The sequence below is a fragment of the Cheilinus undulatus genome, linkage group 23 (assembly GCF_018320785.1).
Source record: "Cheilinus undulatus linkage group 23, ASM1832078v1, whole genome shotgun sequence".
Classification (NCBI taxonomy): Eukaryota; Metazoa; Chordata; class Actinopteri; order Labriformes; family Labridae; genus Cheilinus; species Cheilinus undulatus.
This window is the reverse complement of record NC_054887.1, coordinates 9378103-9393730: the sequence shown is the minus strand read 5'-3', so window position 1 is coordinate 9393730 and position 15628 is coordinate 9378103. Positions and strand designations below refer to the sequence as shown.

General features: G+C 39.1%; 1 protein-coding gene across 1 annotated transcript in view; it reads right to left on the bottom strand.

Moving 5' to 3' along the window:
• Positions 1-2184: 2184 nt before the first annotated feature.
• zgc:162331 (uncharacterized protein LOC793007 homolog) overlaps positions 2185-15628 on the bottom strand; it is a 66833-nt gene continuing 53389 nt past the window's right edge. Inside the window, exons 3-6 of the mRNA XM_041781054.1 lie at positions 10272-10463; positions 7481-7634; positions 7206-7391; positions 2185-4992 (exon numbers count right to left, since the gene is read on the bottom strand). Coding sequence (XP_041636988.1) covers positions 4659-4992; positions 7206-7391; positions 7481-7634; positions 10272-10463 — 866 coding nt within the window. The 3' untranslated portion in view covers positions 2185-4658. The remainder of the gene's footprint in view (positions 4993-7205; positions 7392-7480; positions 7635-10271; positions 10464-15628) is intronic.

The following is a 15628-nucleotide window of genomic DNA, read 5'->3' as shown; positions in this document are numbered from 1 at the left end:
TTTTTTTTTTTAAGAAACGCTCCTCCTAAATTACCCACTGTTCCCTTTAGTAAATGATCCCTGATGTCAAAAAGGCTTAGATTAGGAATGTGCCAACTCACCTCTTTAAACTGTCCTCCTTCTCCTCTTCTCTCTTGCAATCTTCACTGAGTTCTCTTATGTATGCAAATAAAACAGCACATATGGTACATATCACACCTATGTATGGCGCAGACAAACCAAATGAGCAGGTGCTTTGAATTGATTTTCCACCCTTCAATGCAAATAGATGAGTTCCATGTGTAAATCTTTGCATTACAGGTTATTTACATTACCTGCAGTCTGCTTACTGCCTCCACTTGTTTGCATGCAGACTGTGTTTGTAGTCTCTGTGGCTATAGTTTATATATGTAGCTGGCTGGGCCCTGTCTCCTAGCCAAAATGGGTTAAAGGGAACTTTGCATATGAAGAATCAATGTCCTTAACAGATGAACAATAAGGTCTTTAATATTACAGTTTATTGATTTTATTAGTCAGTCTTGGTCATCATATATATCAATCACAGCATTCAGGTCTAACCTGAGGGCCTAAAAGGGTCACCTTTTTAACCAGAAACTGTCAACCTCATTTCACCAGTAATAGAGTATGAAAAGAAACTCATCACTGATGATAAATGATTTTGACATTTAAAAAGTTAAAAGATATGTTTGAAGGCTCAGACAAATACATTAGAAAGAAAGTCAAAATCATGAGTTTAAAAGGTCAAAATAAGAAATAAAATTTGTCATCATAATGTAATTAAAAGTCAAAATATGATTAAAAATTTTAAATTGTGAGTGTAAAAGGTCAAACTCTGGGGCCATGAAATCAAAGTTTGGAGTTGAAAATATGAGATAAAATACAAAATAATTGGTTAAAAAGGAAAAAATCTGAATTAAAAAAACAGAATTATGAATCTTTAAGCTAAAATATTATATAAGAAGTCGAAATTATGAGTTAAATGCTCAAAGTACAACATGAAAAGTCAAAATCCTAAGTTTGAGTCATTATTGTAAGATGCAAAATTGAAAATATGAAATTAAAACACAAATTATTTTCTTTTCCCACATCCCATTTCTTCTCTAAATATTTGTACTCCTTACTTTTTCAGATTTTATGACTTATCAAGGATATCTTGTATCATCAAGGATACGTTTAAATTTTTATACTTGAAGAAATCTGCAGACCTCATACTGATGGGCCAGTTATAACAGAAATATACATCTTGCGGGCTGGATTTGGCCTGCGGGCCTTGAGTTTGACACCCCTGATACATTTGTTTTTTTACAAAAAAAAAAAAAACAACAAACTCTTTAATGTCAAAGTGAAAACAGATTTCTACACAGTAAAGTCAATTAAATAAAAATATGGATGTTCAGTGCCTTGTAATTCTGCTTTGCAGGAGTGTTCTTTTGTCTTCATGGTGTAATGGTAGCCAGAAATACTGATGAACCATTGAGTGGGTCTTCCAGACACAGATGTCTTTGTACTACAAAACCAAATTATATTGACTAGAATTGGTTTATAAAATTAACATCTGAGGGGATGAAAACTTACTGTAGGCACTGTATATCACCCCGGCACTTTAGTACTTCAATGTTTGATTTTGTTTTTCCCTCTTAGTCTCTTCTTACCTTGCTTATTGTGTAAATAGTTTTACTGCATGTTCCCCTTTCTTGTCAATCCTCCCTCTTTGGATACATTTTCTAAATCATTTCTGGTATAGACTTGTTTTAATTTAGCTTTTTTGGACATTTTATATTGCAGTGACTATTGTGTTTTCCTTCTGGTTTATGCAAATTAATCTGTATTAGGTAAAACCTCTAACATGATACTTCAAACTTGCACCATTGTTTCCTGAAGCTGGCAGAAATATCCAGCTCTAATAATACTAATGTACCCTACCTGTATTGATAAAAGAGGAAGAAAATAAGTAGATTGTTTTGTGCTACCCTGAGTCCACCACATGATTTAAGGTTCCAGCCTCTCGGGTCCAGCCACCAAACCAGGTCAGCTCATTTTCTCTCTGTCATGACACTTTGATGAATTATGTCCTCTATTTTCTCACTTCCTTCATCAATTTTCCTCCTCTTCTGTCAAAATAGCACACATTGAAAACACTTTTTCAACTACACAGAAGTCTCTTTTATTCAGCTTTTATGGCAGTCTTATTATTTTACAACAAATATTTTACAATAAGAGAAATATTTTGGACCATCCAGTCCTGTCCAAGTCATTTAACCCCTCCTCCTCCTCAAAAATGTAAAGTGCAGATTTGTTAGTGTGTCGACTCGAGTCCTTCTATTCCAAATAAAGACACACAGAGCTAGAGTGAACTAAAGCTTTAAACAGGAAAGGAGCTCATGGACGGTTTATGATGCATGTACAGTACATACCACGGGGAAAATAAGGTTTAAAGTTAAATCTTTACTCAAACACGATTCATCCTTTGATGTTTAAAGAAACCGAGTGTTTCAGAAGCTTCTCCATCTTCACATACCAGTGCATTTCAGTACAGATTCCAGTGCATCGAGGACAGCCTCGCAGTCTCCCTGACTTTCTCATGTCTGATATAACTTGCATCATTACAACCTAAAATCACTTAAAAGCTCGTCTAAGGTTGGCAGCACACTGGATGGTTTTAGGAGCTTGTGGCCTGGTTGTGTAAAGTGGAACCGTGCTGAGAACTATTCAAAATAAAAGCATCCTGTACAAACAAAGGGAGTTTCTCCAAAGAAATGCTTAACAGGGCTTTTACTTTGAAAAGAAAAAAGTGTGCTCATACTGTGTTTATCTGTCCTGTGACATACTGTACCAGTGAGGAAGCAGAAAGCTTCACCAACAGTAGAAGTTGAGCGAACAACTTTTTTCAACAGACGCATTTCAGCTTGTGGCCTTCATCAGGGACATCAAGAAACAGATTACAAAGCCTTTCTACAGATGTGGTCGTGCATATTTGCTACAACAAGGTAAACGTGGCTCTCAGTTTATCATTTATCTGTCCATTTTGGTCGATAACTGTGTATGGTGCGCAAAAAAAAAAGGGCGAGGCCTCAATTCTCTAGATTCTCCATGCGTATTATGGAATGCACCATGCTTATCAGAAACTGCCACAACCTTATTTAAGTGATCATCATGCCTATTTTAAATCTGTCATCCTTTCTCCTACAAACAGACTGTCAATTTAGTATGGACGCTGCAATCCTCCTCCACCCCAGCTACCTCCACTCAGTTAATATAGTCCAGATCCTCATAGATCTTCTGCTCATCTCATCCTGCATACATGAGTGTCCTTCTCCAAGCCACCTCATTGGTTTCCTGGTGCAGCTTCTCAGAAATCTACTCCTCCACCACCAGTGTCTAGACTCCATAGAGGGTATCCTATTCCTTGTATTATGTCTGAAGACAAACCGCAAATAGGCAGACAACCAGCAGACGACACTGACCATCCTCCTTGTTCAATTTTCTTGTTTGATCACACAAGTTTCTGCAAGATCCTGTGACGGCAGGTATGTCTCCTTCTAGAGTCTGGCTGAAATGCCAAATGTATGTGTTAGAATATTAAAAATAAGGTTACACCATCCCTATCCCTAACTTGGTTTTAGTTTTAAAATCGCCTTTTGTTTAGCCAGCCCAATTAATTGAGACAAACTTAATCAGGCCCAAAACTGGACCTAAAATCACCCAGTGTTGCCAGCCTTCAGTAAATCTCACAAAATTTCCATATCTGAACTTTCCTAGCCTTCACAATACTCCAATCAGGGCAAAAGTTTCCTAATTATTATACAACCAAGGCGCGATTTCCACTCAATAGTTATGCCTTCTATATTCATAGTTCTTTATATCCTTACCAGTCAGACTGCCATCCAAAGAATAAGGAATAATAATGTGACAAAATCAGTTACAGCAGTATAGAAAAAAAAGAACAAACATTTTCATTAGATGGTCCTGGTGAGAAAGACAGTATCAGTTAAAAATGATCATTGTAGCTTTAAATCCATACAAACAGCACAAAATGGGATGCATTCAGTGGTTGCAGCATCTAAATCACAGTGTCATCTACCCATAAACCTCTATGATCAGCCTGTTAAGGATGTAAAAGTTAGTAAGAGTTGTAAAGTGACCTTCATTACTTTGCAGATTTGTGAGAAGTCTTAAAAGCAGAAAAATATATTGATAATCACATTTCTGTCTAGAGAAGATTCTGTGGACTTCAGGAAGGCTGATAGGAATTATTTCATTAAAAAATCATAAGGTTGAGCCGTGGCAGCCTTAAAGTCCTGTCTGAGCCTTCATTTGAGGTTGTTCTTCCATCTTCAGAGTAAAACTTCCTGCGTTCCCTTGTGAACTCGCTACTTGAAGCTTTCTTGTAATTTCTGATGGCTAGAATAAAGCAAGACTCCTCTTGCATGGAGCTTTCCATTCTTGCTGCATCCAAAATCCAGGGAAAGTTCACCGAGCATGCAGTAAAACAGGGGAGCTTCTACTGTGGCTGCATCTCCGTTTCTACACCTTCTGTTTGCATCTGCAACTTTCTGTTGGTGAAAACAGGGATAAGAGAGTAAAAAAGACCTGTTGTGTTGTCCCTCTTCCTCTGTAGGAGCAGCGCAGCCTCTTTCATAAAAGGAAACTGGTGGATGTTACTGCCATGGACGCTGCGGCGTCGGGTTGGGGTTTGGGTAAATAGGAGCTGGTGTTGGGTGGGGGAACGCGGGCACAGCTGTGTTTGGATTAGGTGGATACGTTGGTGTGGGGTACTGCCCCATGACGTGAGGCTGGCCGTGGGAGGTTGTGTGGGCCGGTGTGGAGGCAGCAGAGCCGGACGTAGGGACGTGCATGTAGAAGGGGGCAGATGGAGCAGAAGGTGCGGAGGGTGCTGTAGGAGTCGGGACCCTCTGCAGGACAACATGTGGGTACAGCTGAGAGTCGGAGCGATACAATGGCATGGAGGCCTTTAGTAAACTCTCCTGACTCCTGCAGGAAAAAGCAAGAAATGAAAACTTTAATATCAAATTTAAGCTGTTTATTAAAGTAAATAAAGTAGATAAGTATTATTATTATTATTCAACAAACAAGTGGATCATATTTGATTTTTTGGTCCATTTTTTCTCACTGAGACAACTTATTTTCCTGATAAAATCAATAAATATAACAAGATGCATGTAATTCACATATAGTCCATTAGGGGGCAGAAGGAATGCAATAAATAAAGCAGCCATCAATCAGTGACATAAATGTGATTTTCTGTGCAGCTGCAACTTGGAAACTCTATGACATTGATCTAGATTTTTTTTTTTAGACAAGTTTGCGCCTTTATTTATGAATTCCAAAAAAGTTGGGACATTGTGTAAAATGTGAGCAAATCTTTTAAACCTATACTAAATTAAATACAGGACAAAGATAAGACACTTAATGGTAAAATTGACTTTACAAATTGCTGTGTTTTTTGAATGTATAGTGCCTATAAAAAGGTGTATCAAAGGTAAAATAAATGTCTGCATAAATATTCATACCCCTTTAAAGTAACTGACCTAATTCAACAGAGGTCCAGCCAGCAGTCTCACAATTAGCCACCTGTCTCTGGAAGTTCCAGTCACTGGTTAATTGATATTCCCATCTACCATTACACCATGAAGACAAAAGAAAACTCCAAGCAACTCAGAGTCAGTCAACAGATGGATTCAAAAAAATTCCAAGGCACTGAACATTCCCTGGAGTTCAGTTAAATCCATCATCAAAAAATGAAGGGAATATGGCACCTATGACTACTCTGGAGGACTTTCAAGCTTCAGCAGCTGAAATGGGAGAGACTCTTCATACAACAACTGTTGCCCAGGTTCTTCATGGGTCAAAGTTGTTTAAGAGAGTGGCAAAAAGAATTTAAATCTGGACTAGAGTTTGCCAAAAGGCATGTGGGAGACTCCATGGGCAAGTGGGAGAAAGTTCTCAGGTCCAAAGTGGTGCTTTTTGGCCATCAGACTAGACGCACCTTTCCCACTGTGAAGCCAGTGGTGGCAGCATCATGCTGTGGGAATGCTTCTCAGCACCTGGCCCTGGAAGACTTCAAAAATCCATCACCAATGAACACAGTGAGTCACTGCATCTATGGATGTAGCTCAAGTCTCCAACATGCAAAGCTAAAGCCACATATCAACAACGTTCAGAAGTGCTGCCAACTTCTCTGGGTCAGAGCTCGTCTGAGATGAACTGACCTAAAGTGGGGAACTGTTCTGTGGTCTGTAAAGTCCACATTTTGAATTGTATTTGGAAATAATAGCCATCGAGTCCTGGGCTGAAGGGGAAAAGGACCATCCAGATTGTTATCAGCACACAGTTCAAAAGCCAGCATCTGTCATGGAGTGGGGGTGTATTAGTGCCCATAGCATGGATGACTTGCACATCGGTGAAAGCATAATTAATAATAAGAGGTACATAAAGGTTTTGGAGCAACATATGCTTCCATCCAGATGATTTTTTCAGGGATGTTCCTGTTTATTTCAGCAAAACAATGCCAAATCAAATTCTGTACTACATCACGGCTTCACTGGAGAAGAGTGACGGGAGTAGACCGGACTTCACCTGCTTCCATTAAAAATGTATGGCACATTAAAAGCCCAAATCCAGCCATGCACTGCTGAGCAACTTAAGATGTACGTCAAGAAAAAAATATTTCAACAATCAGTGTCTTCGGTCCCTAGTTGTTTGCAGAGTTATTATGAGAAAAGTCAGTGGAACATAGCGGTAACCATGATCCTGTCCCAGCTTTTTTGATGTTTTGCAGGAATCCAATTCAGAGGGTACCGGTTGCCCAAAAAACAGTAAAGTTGATCACTGAACATTGAATATCTTATCTTTGCGCTGTATTCAATTTAGGATTTGCAATTTACTATATTCTGTTTTTACTCACGTTTGACACAACGTCCCAGATTTTCTGGAATTGGGGTTATTTATTTGTGACTCAGAATTATCTATTCCATGGGTATCAATCTAAAGAAAAAGTGTCAGTTTTCACATCTATATACTTTCTGTATCACACAATGCAAAAAATTCCAACCAATTAGGTAAAAGTCAGAAGTTACTCTTTGAGGCATTCTGTAATGAACATATTTAAGCCTTTGATGCTGTTTGTGGACATTCTATCAACATATAAAACTTTTGTGGTGTTTTTTGTTCTCTGTGAAGGTTACCTCTGGTATCCTCTGTTCTCATATCCACTGAGCCCTGCAGTCAGGTAGAGGGGGCTGTCGGGGGCCAGACGAGGGTTCATCCTCTGAGACAGATGGAAGATCTTTGGAGGAGGGAAAGATTCCCACTCACCCTCCTCTCTCTCCAGCCAACACTCGCTGCGCCGGGCAGCACGTTTCTCTCTGCGTCTAAGAAGAAAACAGCTCCGTCAGCATGGCGGGGACAGAGTCTGGGAACTACTGTATATTCAAGGTTAAAATCGACATCAATCTCCTACCTGCTCCGTCCCTCCTTCTTGGCTCGTTCTCGACTGTTTCGTTCCTGCAGGCAGCAGATGAGGAAGGAGAGGGACATGGCAAGGATGACGATGCCACTCACCACTGATGCCAACACAGCCACTCTCAGACCACGGTCCTCAGGTCTGGGGATCGCTGCAGGTACAAAGAATTACATTTCACACTCAATTAGACTGGTTCGGACTTTAGACTATCTAAGGAGTAAAAGTAAATTTATGATTGTAAAGTGGCAACAAATTATTTGAGACGTTTTAAGGGCCTGAACACCAACCTCAGAGTGAGGACCCCATTGAATTGGAAAGAATTCTTCTTTCTAATACTCAGGCAAATGAAATGCTAATTTGGAGGCCTTAACATGCCCCAAAGCTCACCAAATTTCACAGGTGCTTCCAACCTGGTGAAAACGTACATATTCCAGAGCTTTCGTGCATGTCTGTTATAAAACGGCCTTACAGGGACCCCAAATGTCCTTTTGTCAGGGCCCTCAACATAGTTCAAGCTGAATGCATGAAAATTGGTACACATATGTATTGTGTTGTGATTAATAAAAAACTAATGTACTGTCTTTTAAAAATATATACAGGAAGTCAGATAATAAAGGACGAAGGGGAAATTTAGCAGTATTTCCAACATTTTAAATAACTAGTCAGAGGAATTTTATCTGATCGACTCCAGATTTTTTTGCTGATTCTAGACAAGTTGGAGATCTAACATTATCAAAAACTTGAGTTTTCACCCTATGGTGGGTCCATAATCTGGCAAAAACACAGTAGTCATATGCCCAGCCCTGATCAGCTGACAGCCAGCTGGTCCTAATTATCACCTCCAAGCTCCCACAACCAATCACATTTCTTTCTCTCAAAACTGTGGTGTATTATAATATGACATACTTCTCACTAATCCATGCTTGCAAAGCTTAACCTCCTCCATCCCAGCCTCCTCCTTTAAAGCATAAGGCTTGTTGCATCCTCATATTCAGATTCATCCTACTGTGGACTAATTGCTTTTGAACTAATTTCATTGTATTCAGTAAGCATTGTCATCAATCTACCTATCCATATTGGGGTTTCTAGCCATGTGCTCCCTAGAAAGTAAAAGCATGCTGCTTAACTAACCCAGGGACCATCTTCTAAGCAGAGTTTTCTCTGCAGAGTAAAACTCTATATCTGTATTTCTAAACAAAATGATTAAATGTATGACAGGAGTTTTCCTGACTGAAAATATTTCTTTTTCCTTCTTCATCAGTTCAAACAATCAGCCCCTGAATACCATTCTACCTAGGCTTATGATTTTTGGTCTGCATATGGATCATTACTAGACCCACAAAAAAGCCTCTTGGACCCTTATCAAAATCCCAACAGGAAGTCCACCAGCTTCACCTTAGTTTTCAAATAGGCCTTTTCATGGTGCTAAATGACTTTAACTGGTTTTAACTTTTGGATAGATTATTCTGCATTCTTTAAAATTATCTGGCAAGACAACAGTATCACACTGAACATTCCTACATGCAAATACCTCATCATAGTGCCCCCTACTGGCAACAGGAAGTGACACAAATAGGTGATTTGTTTATTTCTCTTACTATGGTGAAACCATCAAGCTCAGATTTACTACTGCTTTAACCACTTCATCTTGTGTGTTGCCAGTCTCCCTCTGCCTCCTATACCTTTGTACACATGGGTCACAGTTTGCTTGTGTGCACATTTTACCATCAGGGCTGTTTTTTATAGATCACACTTTGTGTGGGAAGTGGCGCACTCTAACTTCAGGCCCTGTTTTGTGTGTATGCAACTTTTACAAGTGAAACCCCAGTTAAAGTCGGACTAATATAACATCTCAACTTTTTTCTGATTGCATATAAAAGCAGTTAGGGACAGCCAAATTACCAAATCTGTACAAGTCTTGGCATTGTTAATCTACCAAACAATAGATGACCTCATAGCAGTTACATGCACTCTTCATCCATCCATTCCTCTGGAGGCATAGTGCATTCACATGTAAAAATACAATTCTGTTCACTCTTGTTTCAAAGCATCTCCCAATGTTTCAAACCCAGACAGAAAAAACCTGATTAAACTTAACATTTAGGCCTTGTTTTCATCCTTAAATGACCTGCATTTGAGCTTCTGTTGCAATTTTAAGGTGATTAATTCAAGAGGGAACAACTAAGGAAAACAGAAGAACAAAAACTAAGAAAAGAAAACGTTTTTTTTTTCTCATGTGACTGCACTACCCTTCTGCTGCATACTCTGATCCTAATGACTGCTTTTCTACTAGCAGGAAACTCAGCTGGGCCGTTTTAATCACTGAACTATCCTGGACTGACATTTGATCTTCCATGTGCCGTACTTTTTGACATTTCTTCTTTTCTTGGAGGCATTAAAGCTTAAGTCAAATTTTCTTTACCCAGTTAGTGTGACACTGATTTCACATGGCATGTTTGAACTTTGACAGCAGAGGACAGAAATAATCCCTGATCTTAAAAAGCGTGCTTTGCATGTTCACCAGTGATGCCATGACATGCAAGCTGCAGGCAGTATTAACGTATAAACCAGGCGTGAAGGTGCAACCATTCACCGTTTTTGCATGCCAATCTATCCCTTTTGTTGCATTCAGAGTTAGACGCTTGTGTGGTGCTGCATTATTCCCTTTTTACTAAGAATATAAGAAGGAAATCTGAAACAAAAAGCTTCTTCTTTTAATATGGAATAAAATTACTTATCAAGTGTGGCAATAAAATCTGTTAAATTCCTCCAATAAAAGCCTTCTTACCCTCACAGACAGGCAGGTAGTTGCTCCACTGTGCTTTGCCTTTCTTCACTGTGCACTGTATTTTATCACTGCCAACCAGCTGGTATCCCTCTCTGCACCAGAAGGTCAGCATGCTGCCGATTGACACTCCAGTGCCGCTCTCTACATAGAAGGAACCTCGACGAGGTGGCAGGACGGGGGTACAGGACAGGCCTGAATATAGAGGAGACAAAACAGATGTTCAAATCATCAGCTATTGCAACACCAAGAATAAAAACAGAGGGCCTGGTAAAAAGAAGGAAAAAGGTGATTGCACGCTATTCTGTGCTTTTACAATGCACATATGTGCACTACTGTATTAAAAATGTGCAGCAGGTGCAGCATTATGGGTTAGCCTTATGTGCACTTGTGCAACTAGCCCACCCTAAATGATTGAGAGAAAACAGCTTTAACTTACTTATACCTTTATCAATTAATATTTAATATAACAACCTCATTTCAAAAAAGTTGGGCTGCTGTGTAAAATGTACATTAGATAACAGAACACATTTTTTTGCATAAACAAATATTTCATTCACAGTATTACATAAAAAACATATCAGATGATGAAACTGAGAAATTTTACCATTTCATAAAAAATATTCATTTTGTATTTGATGGCAGCAACACATCTTAAAAATTAAAAAAAAAAAAAAAAATAGGGACAGGGCAACAAAAGGCTGAAAAAGTACTAAAGAACAGCTGGAGGAGCATTTTGCAACTAATTTTACAGCTATAACTGGCAGCGTTTCTGTCTGTGTGTCTGTGTCAATTTGCACACCACACCATTGCTCCAATTGTCCTTGAAAACTCTCAGAAGGCCTCTTGGGTGTACTGGTTTAAAACTGGTGCCATTAAAAAATCATAAATATGTGCAGATTTTAAATAAAATCCTTAAATATCATAATACAGAGATTTCCCTTGTGTTATGAAGTGGCTGTGGAATGTCATTCCATCTTAGTGCCAATAGAGGGCACCACAGTATAATAGTGTGGGTGATTATGTGGCAGAACTGAGAAAGCTGGCACAGGACTGTAACTTTGGGGATTCGTTGACTATGTTGTTGAGAAATTGTTTGATCCGTGGCATAAACGAAGACAGGATACAGTGGAGGCTGCTGTTGAAGGGTGGACTGACTTTTGAAAAAGCACTCAAGTTTGCATAAGAAATAGAGGTGACAAACAGAGACATTGCGGGTTAACATGGTGTGAAAGAACCTGGTAAATAGAGCAGAGCAGCAGTGTTGGTGAATAAGTTCAGCGACGCACAACCAAAGCCCGAGCCGGACATTTGAAAATGCTACAGATGCGGTGGCAAAAGCAACCAGGCCAAAGACTCAGCAGACTTCTGGGGTGAAATGGTTCAAAACTGGTGCCATGAAAAAACATTAAAATGTACAGATGTCCAACCCAATGTGCGATGCTAGCGGGACTGGACAGACATGTTGCAGGTGCGTACATACTGTATCCATCACAACAGCATGAAAAAAAGTGAAGACATTACAACTACGCTACTATTGTGTTAAGTCTTGATCAGTCAAACCAGCCTGTTATCACATTACCCAGACTTTCGAGAGTAACTCAAGCACTCTTGCCCATGGCATTAGCAGAGATGGATCCATGAGGGACAGAGAAAGAGAGCGAGCTATATGTCAAGGTAGGGGACTCAACCTTCACATTTTTTCTTTACTTTCTCTTTCCTTCTGTCTGTGTTTTTCTTCTAACTGCCTCTCTGTCTTGTCTCACTTTTCTCTACACTCTCCTGTCAAACGCAGACAATGTTTGGTGTTGTTTATCTTCACTGTGAGCCTGATATGAGCCGGATAAATAGACACGGAGAAACGGAGAGATAGAGACGGAATAAACTATTTTTATCTTCCTCATGCTACAATACACAAATACCTCAGAGGGGTCTCTGTATCTCGTGATACAGCAGCTATTGTTAGATTAGACTGCAGGGATTTTTGAGGCTTTAAGGAAATCTCATGGAGAACTTTGGCGTCACAACAGCCTCAGTCATCCTATATTATCCTAATAGATCTTACAGAAAAAGGAGTACACAAATAAGATGTAATCCCACATCGCTGCACAGGATGACCCTAAATGATATCAGTAGTGGGTTCACAGGGTTTGTGATCTCAGTAATTATTGGACTATCCTCTTGGATTTATGCTTTTATAATTCACTCCAAAGACTCAGCCTTACTATACAGTCAATTTGATCACTGAGCATGAATATCACAAAAGGTTTTATGCCTTAAATAGAAGCATTTGGTTTGGTTTTGATTAACTCATGCAGACAGTCATTCACTCCTTCAGATATGCATAGATGTATTGTCTGAGAATATCCACACTTACGTGTCATTCATAACGGCCGTCTATCCTGCTGCATATTATGGCAAGGAAAGTAACGGAGCAACTCAAAGTGCCTTACAGATAAAAACAGAGCCTTAAAGACACAATGATACAATAAAATAAGACATCAAAGTACAAAGTCTTTAAATAATTTGCCTGTACTTTGTTAAATACTGACATAATTCCTGCTTAGGCCTGAGTGTACTTCTACTGTTACTTTATAACATGCAAATGATAAGAAACACCTTTTTTCAACACATATCAAGACTTAACAGCAATTTATGAAATACTGTTTTCCAAATTATTATGCAAATACAATTCCAATTAAACAAACACTTGATTTTTAGTTTTCCTATAAGGTTTCCAACTATGCTTGAAGCTGCTGGTTCCCTGGAGTCCCCAGAAGCTCTCAATGCAGGATTCTCCAGCGGCTTGCACCTAACTGTCTTTCAGCCACCCATAACCAGTGCCCATAAGGAGAAACAATGGCAATGGGCTCAGAAATATGTGAGAAATAAATTTCAGTTTTATTCACTAATTACACTGGATGCTCCCGATGGGTGGAGTTCTGGATGGATGGTGTAAGGCCACCATGTCCCAACAAGCATTCAATGTCAGCAAAGAGATAGTGGAGTGATTTTTTGGGCTGGAATCATAGGAAGTGAGTTGGTACGCCCCTTTAAGGTGTACGAAGGTGTTAAAATGACCTCAGCAAAATATGTGGCACTCCTAACTGCCCATTTCCTGCCACGGTATAAAAAGAAGAACCGTGCCTTCTGGAATAAAATCATTTTTATGCAAGACAATGCACCATTCCCATCAACCACTGACCTCAACCCTACTGAGAACCTCTGGATCATCCTTTAAGGGAAGCTCTATGAACGCAGGCAGCAGTTTACCTTAAAACAGGCAATTCTGTTCCTTAGAGGAAATACAGGCAGAAACTATACATGGACTAACAAGTTTAATGGACGAGAGAGTTGTTAAGGTAAAATCAAAGAAGGGCTCCTATGTTAATATGGAACTGGATCTGTGAAGATGTTTTTGACTGAAATATCTTTGACTTGGAAAAATGATCTCCTAATGCAAAAAATCCAACAGATTTCTGTTTTCAATCCTTCAGAAACTATTGAATGTTTTAAAACTCTGTTTCGTATGATATTTTGGAATGCTGCATTTTAAATTATTTCACACAAAAAAACTGCTGTTGGCACCATTGTAATTAAATCCAGATTACAATATAAATGTTGAGGAATGAAAATTCTATTGATTGCCAATTATATAGACTATTTAGGAAAAAAAATGAACAAAACAAGTTTATAGAAAATAATTTTGAACACAATGCAGATATACCAAAACCAGAAATTGGGTTTCATGGTAAAAAAATAAAATGAAGAGCTTTTGAGTTGGAGGTCAGGGGCATGAGAGTTGGTATTTTAGCTCCCAAACAGCTCTCAATGTGATAGCAGTTTGGAGAAAAACTCTTGAAGAGGTGCAATCAGCCTCATAGCTTAGTACAAGACTGCTCATGGCTCTTGGACTAAGTTATCTGTGATACTGATCACCTCCATTCCAGGTAAAGAAGTAAATCCACAGGAATAATCACTTTTTGTAAGCTTTAAGTAATATACCCAATGTATGTAGAATTTTTCTGATGATAACTGTTGCATCCAAGTAAGAGATGTAACAATATCAACACATACCCAAAGGGACTGTAATGACATTGTACTCAAATACATGTACTTTAAAGTGGAGTTGCTCTCCCTTTAACAGGGTTAACAGCCTCCACTCTCCTATGGAGGCTTTCCACAAGATTTTGGAGTGTTTCTGTTGGAATTTGTGCCCGTTCATTCTGTAGAGCATTTAAGAGGTCAGGCACTGATGCTGGATTTCTCACATGCTGGTCACCATGTCCCAACTAGGCTGTGATGTCAGCAAGGAGGTGGTGGAGTCATGTTTTGGGCCGGAATCATGAGGACAGAGCTGGTGGGCACCTTTAGGGTCCCTGAAGATGTGAAAATGACCTCTGCAAAGTCTGTAAAGTTTCTAACTGACCACTTTCTTCCATGGTACAAAAAGAAGAACCGTGCCTTCTGTATCATGACAATGCAGCATCTCAGGCTGCAAAGAATACCTTTGTGTCATTGGCTGCTGTGGGCATAAAAGGAGAGAAACTCATGGTGTGGCCCCCATCCTCCCCTGACCTCAACCCCTTAAGCTAAAGATCCATGAGGGTGGGAGGCAGTTCACACCAAAACAGCAGCTCTGGGAGGCTTTTCTGACATCTTACAAAGAAATTCAAGCAGAAACTCTCCAAAAACTCACAAGTTCAATTGATGCAAGAGTTGTGAAGGTGATATCAAAAATGGGTCCTCTGTTAACAAGTAACTTGGCCTGTTAGGATGTTATTGATTCAAATTGCTTTTGATTTCAGTAAATATGACCTCCTAATGCTGCAAATTCAACAAATGACCATTTTCAGTTCTTTACCAACCAGTAACACAATAAGATGTTTGGAAACTCCATTGTGCATAATAATTTGAAACATTGCATTAGAAGTTTTTTTATTGAAAAAAAAAAAACAAGTCATCATTGGGAGGTTTGTTCATTAAAAGTTTAATTATGCTCCAACGGTTGGTGACTTGAAAATTATACTGCCTGTCATTTGCATTGACTATTTAGGAATATCAGAGAAAAATATCTTTTGTATAATAATTTTGAGCATGGTGTATATTATTTTTCCAGCATTCATTTTAAAGGAAACGGATAAGTGCTGCTTCATGTAGCTCTATATTTGAAAATGAGTAAGCAGAGAAAACAGAATTAAGGCGACTTTGGGTTTACTACTTTTGATGCTTTAATGAGTAAAGGCCACAAGGGCATGTGATGCTGCAGTCTGCAATGCTGTGTCAGTATTAGTGTAATCTGTGTGTGTGCACGAGAGAGAGAGAGAGAGAGAGAGAGAGAGAGAGAGAGAGATGTCATC